The sequence below is a fragment of the Selaginella moellendorffii genome, unplaced genomic scaffold (genome assembly GCF_000143415.4).
Source record: "Selaginella moellendorffii unplaced genomic scaffold, v1.0 SELMOscaffold_58, whole genome shotgun sequence".
Classification (NCBI taxonomy): domain Eukaryota; kingdom Viridiplantae; phylum Streptophyta; class Lycopodiopsida; order Selaginellales; family Selaginellaceae; genus Selaginella; species Selaginella moellendorffii.
This window is the reverse complement of record NW_003314319.1, coordinates 420829-437837: the sequence shown is the minus strand read 5'-3', so window position 1 is coordinate 437837 and position 17009 is coordinate 420829. Positions and strand designations below refer to the sequence as shown.

Here is a 17009-nt window from a genome sequence, read left to right as displayed (position 1 = left end):
TGAGAAAGGAACATTTAATATACATAAATGAAATACATCACATGCCACTCCTTTGCTTAGTCAAAAAGTTACAACAAGAAACTAACATATTATAGAGCAAAAGAACACAACTTTCAGAAATTCATACGCAAACACTTGCAACTCCTAAAGGTTATCCCATTTTGGGCCATCCTTGCAACAAAAAGTAGCTATCTACTTCCATTTCAGATTTTTAACTAAACTTTCTTTTAGCCCATGGTATAGAGAAGTTTGGTAGCTCTTATCCTTGAAAGTGTATCTAAAAGCCAATGTCCTGGCATTGCAAAGGTAAAAGATCGTCAGGCTGAAAGAAAAAAAAATGTTTAACTTCTCTATTGTTTGTCCATGTTTTATAAGTGAGCCTCCAACCAAAACACATAGCCAGAAACATGCAACTAAAATATGGAATAAAGAATCAATAAAGAAAGTTATGAATGAGGTGGAAGAATATGGCATATTTGAAAGAAAAGTTGCTTAAGAATTCAATGTACCTCAAACAACTTTGTGTGATCAATTAAAAGAACATAACACAAGACAATTAGGTCCTCCCACCATTCTTATATCATTGGAAGAATAGTCTCTTGCATCTTTAATGAAAGCTTGAGTTGAAATAAATTATCCACTCACTTTCAATCAACTGAAAGATGCAACAAAGTTGTTAATTGCTAGTAGAGTAATTACCTAGATAGAAGGAGGACCAAGTCAAAAATGGTGTTGAGGCTTTAATAAAAGACATCCAGAGATCAATAACAAAGTAATTGAGGCTTTGGAGCTACAACAAGCAAAGTCCTTAAAAGTAGTTATGGCATAATTCTAGAAAAATTTGGAAGAAACTTACACTAGAAATAACTATGAGGTAGATCACATTTGAAATATTGGTGAAATTGGCATTCAAGCTAATCTTTCTAGAGGTGTCAAAGTGTTGGCTGCTTGAAGTGCAATATCCAATTACCAAATTGTCTTAAACAACACAGAGCATATAATTGTTCTAGTGGCCATAAATGTAGCAGGTGGATGAATACTTAACTTTTATATTTTCAAAGGTGAGTGGAGGATGCAAAATTGGATTGCAAATTGTGAAGTTGGAGATGCATTCACCATCAAAAGTTTGGATGACAAACAACTTGTGGCCACAATAGCTTGAACAATTTGTGAAATTAGTATTTGGTGGATGCTTGCTTACAAATTGCCATGCTCTCATTGTTGATAGCCATAGATCCCATGTCACAAAGGTTACATTTGACACAACAAGAATGTTAGGTGTGGATGTGATTCTTCTTTCAACAGATACTTCATGCAGCCGTTACACATTGCATGTTTTGGGCCATACAAGTGTTACTTCAAGTAGTGCATGGATGAACACACTCTTGGACATCTAGGACATGAAGTCAATCGTGGAGATCTTGCATAATTATCTAGTAGAGCCATGGCTATGGCTTTGACACTTGCAAACATTCAATCCAATTTTAGAGCAAATGGTTTATACTCATTAAACAAGAATGCCATGGACACTCACTTTGGTCCAAGTACACTCCATGCAATATTTCTCAACTACTTTGAAGCAAACTTTGAAAACACGTTAGAGCTAGGAGACTAAGAGATTAGAAGCCACCTCAATCATGAACTAGAACTTGAGTAGGATCTAGTGCAGCCCAAACAACATGAGGATCAAGTGCAACTTGAGGTCCATCTACAGCATTTAGTGCAGCCTGAGTAACAAGCAAGTAGTCATCTTGACCAGCTTGAGCATCCTAAACTTCTTAGACAGCTTGAGTAGCTAGGTAAAAAACACTTCTTAGTTCTCATTTATTTACAGCTTTGTTTCCCAAGAGCTTTGCCAAAGCATCGAACTAAGTAGCACAAGCAACACGTAGATGTGCCTGGATGGCAATTAGAAAACAATAAGGTGGCATACTTGCATGCAAAATTATTTTTAGGGGCTAAAATCATCCTTGACTTGGACTAATGTTGCAAGCTAGTGCTAGAATTGTTTTAACAAGTCTAGAATTCACAAGTGTTAAAGCAATTGCTACTACAAAACAAGCACATGAGAAGCAGAAAAAATTGAAAGTAATAGAAAGGGCTACATGGAAAAGGGAAAGATAAGAAGCAGCAATAAAAAAGAAAGAAAGAAGCAGTAGCCATCAAGAAAAAGGAGAGGAAAGAAGTAGCAACCAGAAAAATTGAAGCAGTAGAGAAGAAAAAATTGGAAGCTTTGAAAAAAAAAGGGAGAAAAAAGAGGAAGCAATGAGAAAAAAAAAATAAGAGAAAGAATGAAGTCTTGGAATTTCTAATGCCAAAGGTAACAAATTTGCTTATTTTTACTCTAATGTCTTTAGGCTTGTTTGTAGTTACTTGGAAAATATTGTTGTCCCACACCATCCTCACTCTTCCTTGCGGCAACAAACAGGTAATATTAAGGCTATTGATGGAAGAAAAGTTGGGCTATAAATAGATGGACATTGGGCCATAAATGGACAGACTTAGGATATATATAAACTTTTTGGTAATGAGTGGTTTTTGGTTTTCTTAAACAAAACTTATAGGGGGTTGAGATGGTAGTAGATATACCTAAAATATGCTTGAGTATTCTAGGATATTCTACCATCTAACGGTTATTATTCATTTAAATTAATCTTATATTATAATTTATAAACTTTCTAAAACCCTTTCTAGTTTATTCTTTTTTATTTTATCTTCTAATGGTTGATATGCAACAAGATTAATCTTGTGTTTATAAATTACAAATATGCTTATAATTTTAAACTTTATTTGATCAATTAGATTAATAAGTAAGAATAACACTACTATTAAGCAAACTAAACATTGCTACATGCAATGCATAATAATCTTTTAAAGATTATTATGTGAGTATTTTTAAAAAAAATTAGTTTATAAGCAATAAATCATAGAAACTTTATATTATATTTTTACATACAAAAATTATATTTAAATAAATAAATTCGTAAACTATTTTGTTAACCCTGGCGAGAAATGTTTAGGGTTTAGGGTAGGGTTCTGGAAGTGCCGAGGTCCAGTAGCTATGGATGTAGATCCGGTTCCATCGGCTTCCTCGGTCGCGCCTCCTGCTATTCCGGTTACAGTGCCTCCTGTTACCCCGGCTAGCCCGGGTTCTAGCAGGACAAGGTCTCTCTTGAACTGTCCGCCATCCGAAGCAACTGCAGCCTCCTTCATGTTCCAGCATCCGCTAGTATCTTGTTCCGGCAACTTTCCATCAGACGACAAGATGGATCAGACTTATGTCGGCTTGAGGCAGGCGACACTTGATTCTATTCTTGACAAGATCAGTCGGGGACCAGCTGAGACGAAGCGCTGCTTTTCTGAGGTAGCTACTGAATCTCAAGCCAGAATTCACATGGGCTCGCTGTTTCCCGGCTTTCGGTACGTGATTCCCCGTGATCGAGACATGATTGCAGAAGTGGAAGGAGTCACATTCTATGTCGTGCAACGCGACGAGAATGGTGAGATAATTCGTGACGACGACGGAAACGCTGTTTTCGAGGTAAAGACGGACATGCGGGAATACCACGAGGTCGAGTACAAGGACGAACCCAAGGTAAGAAGTAGCCTTATGAAATGATCTGCCTGCCTGCAACTTACGTGCTTCGTTGTGCTACAGCGGTGGCGTTGCGACTTCAAGAGCAAAGTGAAAAACGTTGAATTAATCCAGTGGATGAAGAAGCATTATCCTTACGTGAAGCCCGAGTTCTGGCTGCCGGTTTCCGTCACTGAAGCTAAATGGAGGTAAATTAAATCCGTTTTCCCCTCGCAGCAGGCACTAACGAATGTTGGTCCAGTTTGAAAGACGAGGACACATTTCAGTCGGGTTCATCTGGCTGTAACGAGCTTTTGAGGGAGCTCGAGGAATTTCACCCCGTTGATCGACTGTATACCTTTGTTTGGGCCAACGATGTGTACAACTATGGGATTTTGGACATTTTTGGATTCGTGACAGTCTGCGACGGCGAGATCACTCCAGAAAGCTACGCGTAAGTGAGACGACAGCACTAAACATATTTCTCATATTCTTCCTTTCAGGGCGTACAAGAAGCATGTTTCCGGTATGAGAGACTGGTTGAAGACCTCCTTCCCCGAGGAATCGTATAAGCTGGTGCCAGGTACTCTGGAGGAACTGCAAGCACAATATGATACGCGCAAGGTCCAATATGAAAGGAAAACCGGCACAACGCTCACTCGAAGGAACTCCAAGTGTCTGGTCGGGGTTTACTACGTAAAACCCGATATGGTAAGCTGATCTCAATTCTTACAGCTCGTTCTCATCACCGCATTTTCAGAGGAAGAAACTGGTTACTGGCAATCTCGCAACAGACCTTGAGGACGCTTACAACTTCGTTCAGGGCTTCATGAGGATACACGTCGGAAATGAATTCCTTGCGTGGACGCCGGAAATGGTTGAAGACATATACCAGCAAAGACTCGTAGAAATCCGTAAAGAGCAGCGGAACTTCTTCAAGGCGAGAGTCTTTGAGCGGAACCTGGTGCTGTACGAATCTGAGCTGAAGGCAACAAAAGGGGAACTGTGCAGCATCAAGGAGTCGGAAGACAAGTATGTCATCCGTCTCAAACTACCGAGATTTGCAGGTTAGTGTGGTGTGTGGCCTCTTGACGATGCATGCTGACTGATATTGTGGTTGCTGCAGGGAGAATAGACATTGTATCTGGCCCTGTGAAAGGTGACCTGCAAAAGACGTGTCTGGACATGGTGAAGATTTACAGCAACGAGGAGCCTGTGGAGGACGAGTGCTGCCTCAGCATTGTGTTTGAATTCTCGTCCGTCGATACTAATCAGTCCTTTTGGGAGTACGACAACCAACAGGTGATCATTTTTCTTCCGAAGAAGACACCTCCGCAGCTGGAGATTGTCCGTATGCGGAAGAAACAGAGGATCTGCTGAAAGAGTTAACGTTCCGTTTTGCCTGGTAATCTGATTTGTAGAAGATGTTTTGATCAAGAAACTGTATAGCTCAGTAAGAACTCTAGCTGTCTCTGCCTGTTGGTTTTGGTTTAAACAAAAGCCTAACGGTATCACGTTTATTAGAGCATGTTACTTTTGATTTTTGTTTATTGGGATTCCGTGGCTCTCCAACCAAGGAGACCATAATCCGCCTGGGTCGGAGCTAGAGCCTGTCAAGCCTCAAAGAAGAACTTACGTGCAAAGTGATTGACAAGCCCACGGACATTCGATGCGGTGACTTACGCTGTCACTGACGCTTTCGCATGACTCCATCACCTCTACGTAATGAACTTCTCGCAATTGAAAACGCTTAGTTTTAGTGACTTGCCAGTTTCTCTGATCCAACAAAAGTAAAACCCCTGACCACAATCGAGATCCCCGGAAACTCTAAGAACAGTTGTCCAAGGGACCATCAGCACCACCAAGCACAGTGCTGGTGTTTCTCTGTGTTTTTTAGCTCTCCACTCCGGCTGAGAAGATCTACAAGAATGCAGTAGTGTTGATCCGACACGACAATGCGATGGTCTTCCACCATTCTAGCGAAACAGGCAAAAGCTTCGTCAAGCAAACCAACATGGCTGCACGAACTTAGCACAAAGAGGAAAGAAACTTGGTTTGGCTCGACACCATCGAGCTCCATCAAGCTCAGTAACTCCAAAGTCTTCTCGCCTTTTCCAAGGTGTGCGTGCGAGGCCACCATGGCCGTCCACAGGACCACATTTTTCTCTACTGGAACAGTTTCGAAAACTTTTGTGGCAGAATCCAAATGCCCTCTTTGGGCATATGCTTGAAACAATATTGTCCATGATATAATGTTGGTCTCTTTGATTTCCATAAAAGCATGTTTTAATCTATCCAAGCTTTCCATATTCGCGCACGCAGTTTCAAACACAGCATTAAACGAGACTATGTCCCACTCGGGCATAGTTTCAAAGATCCGCTTTGATTCCTCAAAATACCCAGCTCTGGCAAATGCATAAACCATTGCGTTATGCGTCACAGTGTCTCTCTCTTGCATCACGTTATAGAGACAAAAAGCCTGCTCTATGTTTCCAGCCCGGATGCAAGCCGACAGCATTGTGTTGCAGCACAGCCTGCAGAGCTCCGGCATTGAGTCAAACACTCGCTTTGCACCGCCAAAATCCCCGACAGCGGCATACTCCGCAATCATGATGTTCCACGAGAAGCTGTTGATTTCCGGCATCTTGCTAAAAGTATATGCTGCAGCTTGTGTATGCCCGCCGAGCGAATATGCCTGCAACAGTGCTGTCCAAGAAACCAAAGTGTGTTCAGGCATGGCATCGAAAAGATTCCGGGCATCTTCTGGGCGCCCCGCCTGGGCGTAGAAGGAAATCATCACATTCCACGATATCACGTCCCACTCGGGCATAATTTTGGAGAAATAGTTTTCTACAAAGTCGCTGTGCTCCCTGTCCTGGGTATATGCTGAAAGAATCGAGTTCCAAACCACCACTGTCCTCTGCGGCATTGCATCAAACAGCGCCCGTGCCTCGCAAAGATTCCCAAGCTGGGAATATACTCCCACCATGATAGACCACGAGAAGATATTGCGAACCTCCAGTCGATTGAAAACCCGAAGCGCATCCTCCACACAGCCAAAGGTCCAATATTTCTGGATCAAAGTATTTCCTAGGAAGGGCTTTTTACCGTTCTCGCTGGTAAAGATTAACTCTTCGACACAATTTAGCTGTGATTTATCACAGGTAGAAACAAGCTTCTCCAGTGCCGTTTGCGACCACGTAATTTGCCTCACACAAGATCCCTCCAGCATCAGAGCTTTGTAGGTCAATCAGAGGGCTGGTTGTTTTTGTGCTTTTTCTTCCTTTCTTTTCTATAAAAGAAAGAAAGAAAACTCCTTGTCTTCATGACGTCGTCGATCATAAAGCTGATCCAGTGTCCAGAAAATATCAAAAACCATTTTTATCTGTGAATCCTGAAGGAGCCCTCGGAGCTACACCTAGGATGACATTGTATCTTTCCTCCCTAGACCGGTAATGATCCTAGCCAACTGCTGGGAATCCAGAAACCTTCAAATACGAAAAGATTCTATAATATATTTATTTTGTTTTTAATTTTCAAGGGTAATGTAACTTTTTCGGTATAAGAAAACCTAATTTACTAAATATTTTCTTAGACATTTTAGATTTGATCTTACTAAGGATTTAAAAATGTCTGTTTTGAACTTAGGAATTGAAAAAAGTTTAATACTCAAGGAATGAATTTTTGATAATAACTAATATAATGTTACATAAATATCTTGTAAAAAACTTTAAAGCAAATACATATGAAATAATCCCAGTGGGGACTTTTATGATTGTGGAATATGCGGATTTGGCGGTGCAAAGAGAGTGTTCGATACGATGCGGGAGCTCTGTCGGCTATGCTGCAACACAATACGCTCAGCTATCAAGGATGGAAACATCGAACAAGCTTTTTGTCTCTAAGAGAGAGCCGCTGTGACACTAGTTTATGCAGTTGCCAGAGTATTTATATATTGACTTTCCAGCATCTTGCTAAAAATATATGCTGCAGCATCTGTATAGAAGCGAATATGCCTGCATCAAAGATACCAAAGTGTGCTCGGACATGGCATCGAAAAGCATCTTCTGGGTGTCCCACTTTCCGAGAAATAGTTGTTCTGGGAATATGCTGAAAGGATCTAGTTCCAAACCACCACTGTCCTTTGTGGCATTGCATCAAACAGCGCCCATGCCTTGAAACCTCCACCATGCCAGGAACCTCCATTTAATTGAAAACGGGAAGCGCATCCATATTTCTGGATCAAAATATTTCCTAGGAAGGGATTTTAGTAAAGATCACAATTTAGCTGTGATTTATTGCAGTGAAATTACGAATTCAATATTTAGAATGTTGTAGGTCATCACCCGACTTTTGATCCAAGCTGCTGCGAATAGGGTATGCCCATATACGTACGTCAGGAATTGACAATGCGGTGTGTAAAACAGCGGCACGTACCCAGGTATGAAAGAGTAGAGTCATCTTGGGAGCAGAACATCTAGAATTTTCTTCAAAACATCATACTCCTAACTGAAATCCTCCTAGAGCCGGAGTTAGAGTTTCCACAATCTTCCTCCCAGGAGTTCTGATAGGAACATAAGTGGCAAGCATAGTTGGGGCCGGTTTGCTAAGGACAGTGTCCTTAGAGCCTCTCCCAGTTTGGAAACCAGTGAGACAGTGTTGAGGCCTAATCTAGACAACGCTTAGAAGTACGTGAGAAATATAACAGCTGCATTATGCATTTCATATGTGACATGTCCACTGCCACGGCATGCCACGTGGGTTCCTGGCTTGCATGGTGGTGGATCTGCCCGGCTGGCATTGCAGCAATGCGAATTCCTATGCAGTGATGCTCCACAAATGCTCAGTGATGTTGCAGGTGAAGTGGGTGTAGTTTGGGAAGAAGGAGTTCCCGGGTAGGGCAAGCATGTTCCCGCCCAGAATAGGCGAGCCAGGCATTAGCTTGGCGAGTGCGTTCTGGAGGGAATGAGCGAGCCTGTGCTTGTGGAACGGCCTTAACAAGCTGTGGCGAGACCGTTAATGGACACGTGGAAGAATGTTATTTGAGGATGAGAAGGTTCTCCAGAATTGGCAGCTGGTAGCTTAGTTCTCTAGAACCTGGCAGCTGGCAACTAGGTTTTGGAGAACTTTGCAGTTGTCAGCCATGTTCTCACAGAGAACCTGATTCGATCTGATGGCTGCCAACGGTTGAATCAAGTTAACGGGCGAGCCACAGCCTGTTAAGGAGGATAATACTTTTGTGGCAAATTTCTTCCAGAGATAGAATCCTTTAAGGTTCAAGTTAGGGTTTCTTGGCTGGGACCTTTATCTCACATGGTAGTGACAATGTTTCTATATTCAATCAAGCTATTGAGTACTAAAAATATTAATATTAAACATTAATTACAAATATATTAAAGAAGTAATTAGATTAAAGAATATATCTAGATATTCTAGATAGTAACACCTTTAGACTCATTTGTATTAAATGTTAGATGTAAAGCCATGTTTTGTCATTTTTGTATTATTTATTGTTGTTATTTCTTGGTTTGAACCTACTGCCATAAAGTAGTTTATGAATCTTTTTTATATATTTCATATTAATCTGAACCAGTATATGAGTTTATGTATCACCTCCTTCCATTTAAGGTAAATCTTTTCAATTACACCCATCTTGTTTAATGGTGTTGGTGATATGCAATTTAATCCATGACTAAGTTTCCAAGAAATACTTTTAAAAGGAATTATTCTAGTGTTTGTAGTGAGGACATACTTAAATTTTTTATCAATAAAATTTTTAAACATGCTAAATTTTGTGCTTTGTGCCAGCTCCCAACTCATCAAAATTTGTTGTACCATATGACTTTTGTGCTTGGATATAACCTCCACCTAAAACAAATATAGTCACAGTTTGTCCATAAAAATTTCTATTTTTCACTTGTTAAATATTTATTTAAATTATGTAAAAAATAAAATATAAAACTTTTAGCTGACCCAGTTTACATCAGGACATGAGCCTACATGAGCAAGATTTGGGCCCCTTTCTTGAAATAAAAGGAAATTTACTAATAAATTACGAGAAAAGGGGTACTAAGACAATATCATTACAACCAACATGGTGAAGATACGGAGTTTTATCTAAATAGCAAAACATAGACAGAGAAAACAAAGCTAGAAAATTGACCTGCAAAATTCTGATAAATTATAGTGACACTAGATAACATATCAACCACTAAAGTGATCTAATTAAGTAAGATCTTTATTTCTTCTCTATAAAAAAAATGTGGAAAGAGATTAATTTGCTATTATAAATCAGAAATTTTGCAATAAATTGATGTAATCTTTGATATCTAATTTCATAATATCCTTTTTCTCTAATTACTTGAATATCAATTTGGCTAATCTAATTATAGGCATCCTTGAAATTTGATAATATGAGTGCTCATGATATGAGAATAGGTATATTAATTGGGGTTTAGAATCCTGCTCATATACAAAATAGATGGACCACATTTAGTCCCAAATAGATAGTTTATATACTATAGTACTATAATTAGTGTATTACTTAGCCAGGGTAATATATATATCTTTATGTATGTGTATTTACAAACCTTACACCCCTTACACATGTAAGCTCATGAGTTTAGACTTCCCGGGAGGTCACCCAGCCCAGTACTATTCAAACTCAAGGACACTTAACCCCAAATATCCCAAGACCCTTAACCGATGCAAGTTCACGCCCTTGTGAATGGAAGCTGAGAGTCGTAGTTCTCCCGAGAGCCCCGCTCTCTTGACACCCTACCCCTCAGATCAAGAGTCGGACCCAATGGGAGCAAACTGGACTAGCTAAATGTTAATCAACATGTGGTGTGATTCCTCTAGTCAACCAACAGAGTCGGACCCAGTGAGAGCAAATTGAACCAGCTAGATGTTAATTAACATGTGGTGTGATTCCCCTAGATGCTTTATTTCGTTAAAGTGGGACTTATTCAGTAAAGTGGGACATTAATTAGCATGTGTCCACATGCCATTTCCTAGTACTTAATTAATATTTATTAATATTTCTATCAGTTTTTTAATTTATTTTTTTATATTTCACATTATTATAACACAAAATCATATGAAAAGTTTTTAATTTATAAATTATAAAGTTAAAACTTCAATTTTTTATTGTTGTTATAAAAATGGCATGTGGCCACACACCATAAGTGGGATAATGAAAAGTCCCACTTTAACGAAATAAAGCATCTAGCCAATTAACAGAGTCGGACCTGTGATTCCCCTAGCCAATTAACAGAGTCGGACCTGAGACCGCTCTGATACCAAATGTAACCTCTTGAATTTAGACTTTCCATGAGACCGCTCTAATACCAAATGTAACCTTTTGAGTTTAGACTTTCCAGGAGGTCACCCAACCCAGTACTATTCAAACCCAAGGACGCTTAACCCCAAATATCCCAAGACCTTTAACCGATTGGAAAAAGGGGTGCACTCTTATTCATGATCTCTTTCCCTCTATATTTGAACCTTATGGATCGTCTTTCAAGTCATTCTCTTTGGTTGCTTACAACACAATCCTCTCTTCTGGAAGATGAAAAGGTGATAATAATAAGTCAGGTGGAACATCTGGAATTTTTGTTGGGCGATTATAAACTATTATAAGAATCTAAAACTCTCATAAAACCAATAATAAAATTGTTGACAACTATGATTGAAATAAAACCCAAAGCTATGGCATAAGTATTAGTCAACTACAAAATCTTGATGAACTAATTGCAACTTCGTATATAGCTCCTGAATGCTCAAAACAACCACAAAGCCATAACTTTGAACTGAAATAAGGAATTTTGAGAGCCACTATAGTTTATAAAACACTATTGCAGTAAACAATGTATCTCATCTCTAAATTTGTCTGTCGACAATCCTCCAAAACCACCATTAATTTGGATTTAAAACTATAAGTAGAACCTACCTTTGTGTCTTCCCTTTAGTCAACATTTGAGACCAATATTAACTTAAACTCACAATTATTATCTTTGCCTAACACTATATATAGGAGGTTAGACTAACTTCATTTATCCTCCACATCCTTCTTATCCTTTCCTTAAAAGAAAAAAAGTTCTAAAGTATATACTTTGTTTTGTTTGTTTTTATTCTAACATTTATGTTCAACCTCACTCCACTATTGCATTTGTTCTACCTCATTATATTGGGGTTGGATGTTTTGTTTATAATCATTATGCTCATCCTCACTTCACAATTTATATTATTTATTCTCACTCTACTATTGTATCTACTCATCTTCACTCTATTGTTGGGGCCGAACTCCTATCTGTTTCCTCTACCCCCTCCAAAGAAAAAAAAGTTTGAAATGTTAAAGAAAATATAAGAAAGCAAAAAAAATTGAAAAAGAAATAGTGTGAAAGAGGATAAAGAAGAGGAATTTTTAGTAGTTGTCAATGCAAAAACGAGGAAATAAAAAGGACATATGTTTAAAGCTTTGGAAAACATAAAACTTTCTATTATAAAATACTTCAGGCAGTATGAGAGAAGTAAAAGATTCACATTGTTCAACCTCCTTAACACATAACTCAACATTTGAGATGGGAAAATTAATAGAAATGTCCACACTCTCAAAAGAACACATAAACTCTTTAGTAAGAACAATAAAACAAAGGCTCTAATTGGCACTCACAATTAGTGATATGCATTTAACTTGAAACTTTAGCCAAAGTGACTTAACTTTTGGAACAAAGGAATACTTAACACTAGAATTGATTAAAAACTTTGCCAAAGAAACAAAACTAAGATTCTTAACTTCCCACACATGCTCAACATTTAGATTAGTATGAGAAGGATAGAAAATACTCAACTCAATGCTAGACTAAAAATGAAATCATGAGAGTCATAAATGATTGACATGCTATGAAAAGGAAACACTGTAGATGAGGAAGAAACACTAAAAATATAAGAAGGTGGCTCAAGCTAAGAAATAAAAAAGGATTGGGAAAGAAGAAAAAGTAAAAAGAAAGGATCAAATGGCAAATTGAATAATTGATACCTACCCTATGAAATCTCTATTTCATCTTTAAAGCTATTTCCATAATAATCAAATTTATCAAAATGATTTGAAATCCACTTGAGTTCATATACATCATTTTCCCATACACTCAATCTTTAAACATTCTTCAAGAACTAGATTACAAGCTCGCCAATAGATGTCATGATTATACTCCACATTAATGGGAAATGGTAGAACACCAAGAACAAAACAAATTGTGTAATCACATTACACAAAAGTTGAAGATGGCAACACATCAAAGATGTGCAACACTAATATAATCATATCTTACAACACCAAAAGTTCAATTCGATGAAGCAACATTAGTAGCCTCAAGTGAGATACTCCTTGATCAATGATAATATGATATGGTAAAAGAAGAGAATGTTGTAAATTTAAATTTAAACAAATCAAATGAAAAAATAAATTTAAACACAATAATAGCTAGAGTTTTAGATTTTGTAAAAAGCTAATATAGATCTAGATTTAAAAGAGAATGAAGAAATAAGAACAAAAAACACAATCCCAAACATTAGAGTAAAGTATTGCCAAAAAGTTTTGCCTTTCAAGAATAAATTGTAATACCACTCACTTCCACCAATGTGAATGTTCGGGATATAAGAATAAGTATATTAATTAGGGTTTAAATCTTTGTTTATATACAAAAATGGATGGATTAGATTTAATCCCAATATTATAAATATTATAAATATGCTATAATATTATAATTAGTATATTACCTAGCCAATATATGTATATATATACATGTATTTACAAACCTTACACCCCTTACAATAAGTAAAATTTTATTATAAAAAAAGTATGATGAATGGTTATGGCTATTAGGGTTGCAACTTGGCCAAACCAAGATCGTTATAGTCATGGTAGATTAGCGTTTTAGCATTTTGTAAATGGCCTACTAGACCTGCATTCTCACTGTTCAAGTGGTGTTTCGTCCTTGGTAGGACCCTTTTGGGGTTAGGGGATCTAGATGGATTGATCTTGTGCTCAATCGCCTCTTCCAGAATGCTTAATGTTGCAAACAAGATCTGATCTAATCTAGTTGGAACTTTGGCAGGAGTATATTCATGCTCTTGATCCTCGAATACAATTCCTTCTCACTATATAGATGGTGGGATCCAAAGACAATCACTGCTCTTTGGATGTATGTGAGTGTGGAAATGCTTAAGGAGCCTATGAGATCCCAATGATTGATTGTCAATATTTCTTAATAAGTTTTGTCGTGGCCACAAGAAGTGCATTTCTATGCTAGCCTGGTCTCGTAGATATTTCCGTAGAAATTATAGCTAGGTTCAAGCTAGAATATTTCATAATCTCTTCAGAATGGCAAGCATCCCATAACCATTAAGGCTAAGCCATGGTAGACATCAAGGGCCAGCCAGCCCACAACCATGGCTATGAGCTGGAATCAACCATTGTGTCATAGTGACTGTTTGGTAAGTGTGCTTTGTGAGCTTGCTTTTCTTTTACGTGTATAGACAAGAGTAGGTTTGCTTCCAACGCACATCCAATCGAATAGAATTTCCAACTTGGAAGAAGGGGTCTGAACGGTGTCCAACATTGTTCTTCCAATGCACAATCCAATCGAATTGGAAGTTCTTACATATACGAGAACAGCCCTGGTGGTTCCATGGGCTATTATACTTGATTGCAGTGCCATAATGAGGTCTGGAGAAAAAAAAGTCTCACCGACGTTGGCAACCAATAAAAAGTTCCAATGTTTGAAATACTCACCCTGGCTATCCCCAAGCCTTCAGCATTCCTACGTTCCATCTGCCAACAATGCTTGAGCAGCTTGGATAAAGAAGGACATAAGGGCTCATGCAAGGCCGAGCAGACTCAAGTGATTGAATTTTGGATCAGCTGAGTTTTGTCATGACTGCAGGTGGTGGCATTTGAGTCACTGTCAACCAGTTTTGGTGGCATGAATGGAACCTTGCAAGGCAAGGGGTCTCTTTGAAACAGAATGTTATCAACGAGGCTGAAGTCTTTCTAGATTGTACAATAAGGACGTAAGTTTTTCTTGAAACTGACATAGAAAATGAACTTATTTTAAATGTGGTTTGTCAATTCCGGTCTTGTAACAGTCAGACGCAGGAGAATTGCTTCTTTTTGCAAACTTTTAACTACTTGTGAGCCTCGCCTTGCTACAGACTTGGAATCAGCATTCGTAATATACTCTGGATTACTTTGGATAGCACTCTCCGTGGCTTCTCCCTCACTACCATTGCCACATATCCCGCAAGTGATGCTGCAATCGATTGTAACGCTTAGTGCTTCTAATTGGGACATGCTGCCTTGTCCCTGGACTTCGTTGCAGGAAACAATGCAGTAAGTTTACTGTTCCATGACACAAGAGGACTCGCATTCGACACTTTTCCCAAAATGGGAGATGATCTATGTGGAGGATGCGCTTCGGGTATTAGAGTATATTCCCAGCTTGGGTGGTTGGGATTCTTTCAGCATATCCACTTTGTAGAAAACTCTCTCTCTTAAATTGTGCCCGCAGAAGATGCCCGGAATCTTTTCGATGCTGTTGCAGGCATATGCTGCAGAATATACGTTTAGCAAGATGCTAGAACTTCTCGTGGAACATCATGCCACTTGGGGGTGATTTTGGCACTGCAAAGTGAGTGTTTGATTCAATGTAGGCTGTGCTGCAACACAATGCTGTTGGCTTGCATCCGATTGGAAACATAGAGCAGGCTTTTTGTCTCTCTCTATGTGACGCACACATGCATTTGCCAGAATTTAGAGAAATCAAAACAGACCTTTGAAACTCCATGGCATCAAAGAGCCCAATATTATATCATGGACAATATTGTTTCAAGCATGCCCAAAATGGGCATTTGGAAGATAGAGAAATGTGGTCCTGTGGACGGCCATGGTGGCCTCACACGCCTTGGAGAAGGCAGGAGTTTGCAGCTACTGAGCTTGATGGTGTCGAGCCAAACCAGGTTTCTTTCCTCGTCTGGTTTGCTTGACGAATTTCGCCTGTTTCGCTAGAATGGTGGAAGACCATCGCATTGTTGCGTCGGATGCATTCTTGTAGATCTTCTCAGCCGGAGCGGAGAGCTAAAAAACGCAGAGAAACGCACTGTGCTTGGTGGTGCTGATGATCGTAACCCGGAGCCTTGGACAACTGTTCTTAGAGTTTCCGCCGTGGTCATGCCTTGACACTGGGAAACCCGTAGATGAAGTATTACTTTTGTTCGCTGGGACTTTGTTGGATCACTGGATTGGAGAAACTAGCAAGCGCCTGGTGCAAAACAGAAACGTTCAGTTGCGATTTTGAAGGAGAGCTTCATTACGTACCTGATAGAGATGGAGTGATGCGAAAGCGTCAGTGGCAGCGTAGCTAAGTTGTGCTGGAGATAAAGGCTGGAGCTCCCAGTCACCGCATCGAATGTCCGTGGGCTTGTCAATCACTTTGCACGTAAGTTCTTCCGCGAGGCTTGACAGGCTCCAGCTCTGACTTCTTTTGAGCTTTTGATTCGCCAAGGCGGAGAGGTCGACACTCCCAGTCACAGTGACGCCATAGTCGAGCTTCAGTTTAGAGACATCTCCACTTATTCCTATACCAGCCTGAAAGGATTTAAGAAAGAAGAAGCTGATCGAACCTCTAGGATACCTTCCAGATTGTTTCTTCTTCCAGGAGTTTCTGTAATTGTGGAGGGATTCCCGAGTGGAAAATGTGGAAAACGTAGCACCGAGAGCTGTCCAGGCACAGCTGCAAAACTGCAGTTCTTCCGGGCACAGCTCCTGCGTCAAAGAGGAGAGTAAAAACCAAGTGAATTCTTTGGCAAAGATCTCTTTACCTCGTTCAAATGAAGGCTTCCACTCGGTGTCAAATCCCAAGACTATGTCCCGTGTGCCGTCGGCTTTCAAGGACTCAATGCTTTGCAGCAATTCGGCAGCGGCACTCTCGGCCTCCTCCGCTGTGCTCGAGTAGACAATCCTTCCCTTGAATTCCAGACGAGGCAATTTGCTCTTCGCTCCATCTACAAGCACGAATGAAATAAAACACAACAAAAAAAATAAACACAGAGAGAGAGGGAGAAAAAGAATTGCAAAGCAATCAAGAGCAATGCAAGCAAAGCAGCAAGATCATACTGCTAGAGAAACTCACATTGACTAACAGGAGGAGTAAGCCACGAAGCAGGCAGCTGCCTACGTACCCTCTTCGCGTCGGGACGTTCATCGCTCGCCATCGCCGCTTCCTGGGGTTGAATGCCGCGTCGCCCTGCCAGCGTGTCCGATCTGGGCTCCACGGCGCTCAATGCGAGCTCGATGGCCGCCCACTCGTCGGCATCCACCCATTCCACCGGGACCATCCCGCCCAAGAGCCCTAAAAAAGCAGAGCCCTATAGTCAA

General features: G+C 39.7%; 3 protein-coding genes across 3 annotated transcripts; 1 reads left to right on the top strand and 2 right to left on the bottom strand.

Annotated features, from left to right (window-relative positions):
• Positions 1-3042: 3042 nt before the first annotated feature.
• On the top strand, positions 3043-5069 carry LOC9654937. The gene is made up of 6 exons (XM_002983495.2): positions 3043-3595; positions 3659-3783; positions 3837-4028; positions 4078-4285; positions 4335-4641; positions 4701-5069. The coding sequence occupies exons 1-6, from the start codon at positions 3062-3064 to the stop codon at positions 4952-4954; spliced, it is 1620 nt and encodes a 539-aa protein (XP_002983541.1). The 5' UTR covers positions 3043-3061; the 3' UTR covers positions 4955-5069.
• A 357-nt stretch (positions 5070-5426) lies between these two features.
• LOC9654936 (pentatricopeptide repeat-containing protein At4g02750) lies at positions 5427-6806 on the bottom strand. The gene has a single exon (XM_024688510.1). The coding sequence runs from the start codon at positions 6804-6806 to the stop codon at positions 5427-5429; it is 1380 nt and encodes a 459-aa protein (XP_024544278.1).
• An 8601-nt stretch (positions 6807-15407) lies between these two features.
• LOC9655100 (Werner Syndrome-like exonuclease) lies at positions 15408-17003 on the bottom strand. Its single transcript, XM_002983402.2, has 5 exons — positions 16765-17003; positions 16454-16636; positions 16267-16397; positions 15951-16220; positions 15408-15894 (listed from the first exon to the last, which is right to left on the bottom strand). Exons 1-5 carry the CDS (start codon positions 16967-16969, stop codon positions 15838-15840), a joined length of 846 nt encoding a protein of 281 aa, XP_002983448.2. The 5' UTR covers positions 16970-17003; the 3' UTR covers positions 15408-15837.
• Positions 17004-17009: the final 6 nt, after the last annotated feature.

Excerpts from the sequence above, each read along its gene's own strand:
- LOC9655100 (XM_002983402.2), bottom strand. The coding sequence starts at position 16,969 with ATGGTCCCGGTGGAATGGGTGGATGCCGACGAGTGGGCGGCCATCGAG. Across the intron at positions 16,398-16,453 it reads GAAGCCTTCATTTGAACGAG|GAGCTGTGCCCGGAAGAACT; the intron begins GTAAAGAGATCT and ends TCTTTGACGCAG. Across the intron at positions 16,221-16,266 it reads AAGAAGAAACAATCTGGAAG|GCTGGTATAGGAATAAGTGG; the intron begins GTATCCTAGAGG and ends AAATCCTTTCAG.
- LOC9654937 (XM_002983495.2), top strand. The coding sequence starts at position 3,062 with ATGGATGTAGATCCGGTTCCATCGGCTTCCTCGGTCGCGCCTCCTGCT. Across the intron at positions 4,029-4,077 it reads ATCACTCCAGAAAGCTACGC|GGCGTACAAGAAGCATGTTT; the intron begins GTAAGTGAGACG and ends TCTTCCTTTCAG. Across the intron at positions 4,642-4,700 it reads CAAACTACCGAGATTTGCAG|GGAGAATAGACATTGTATCT; the intron begins GTTAGTGTGGTG and ends TGGTTGCTGCAG.
- LOC9654936 (XM_024688510.1), bottom strand. The coding sequence starts at position 6,806 with ATGCTGGAGGGATCTTGTGTGAGGCAAATTACGTGGTCGCAAACGGCA.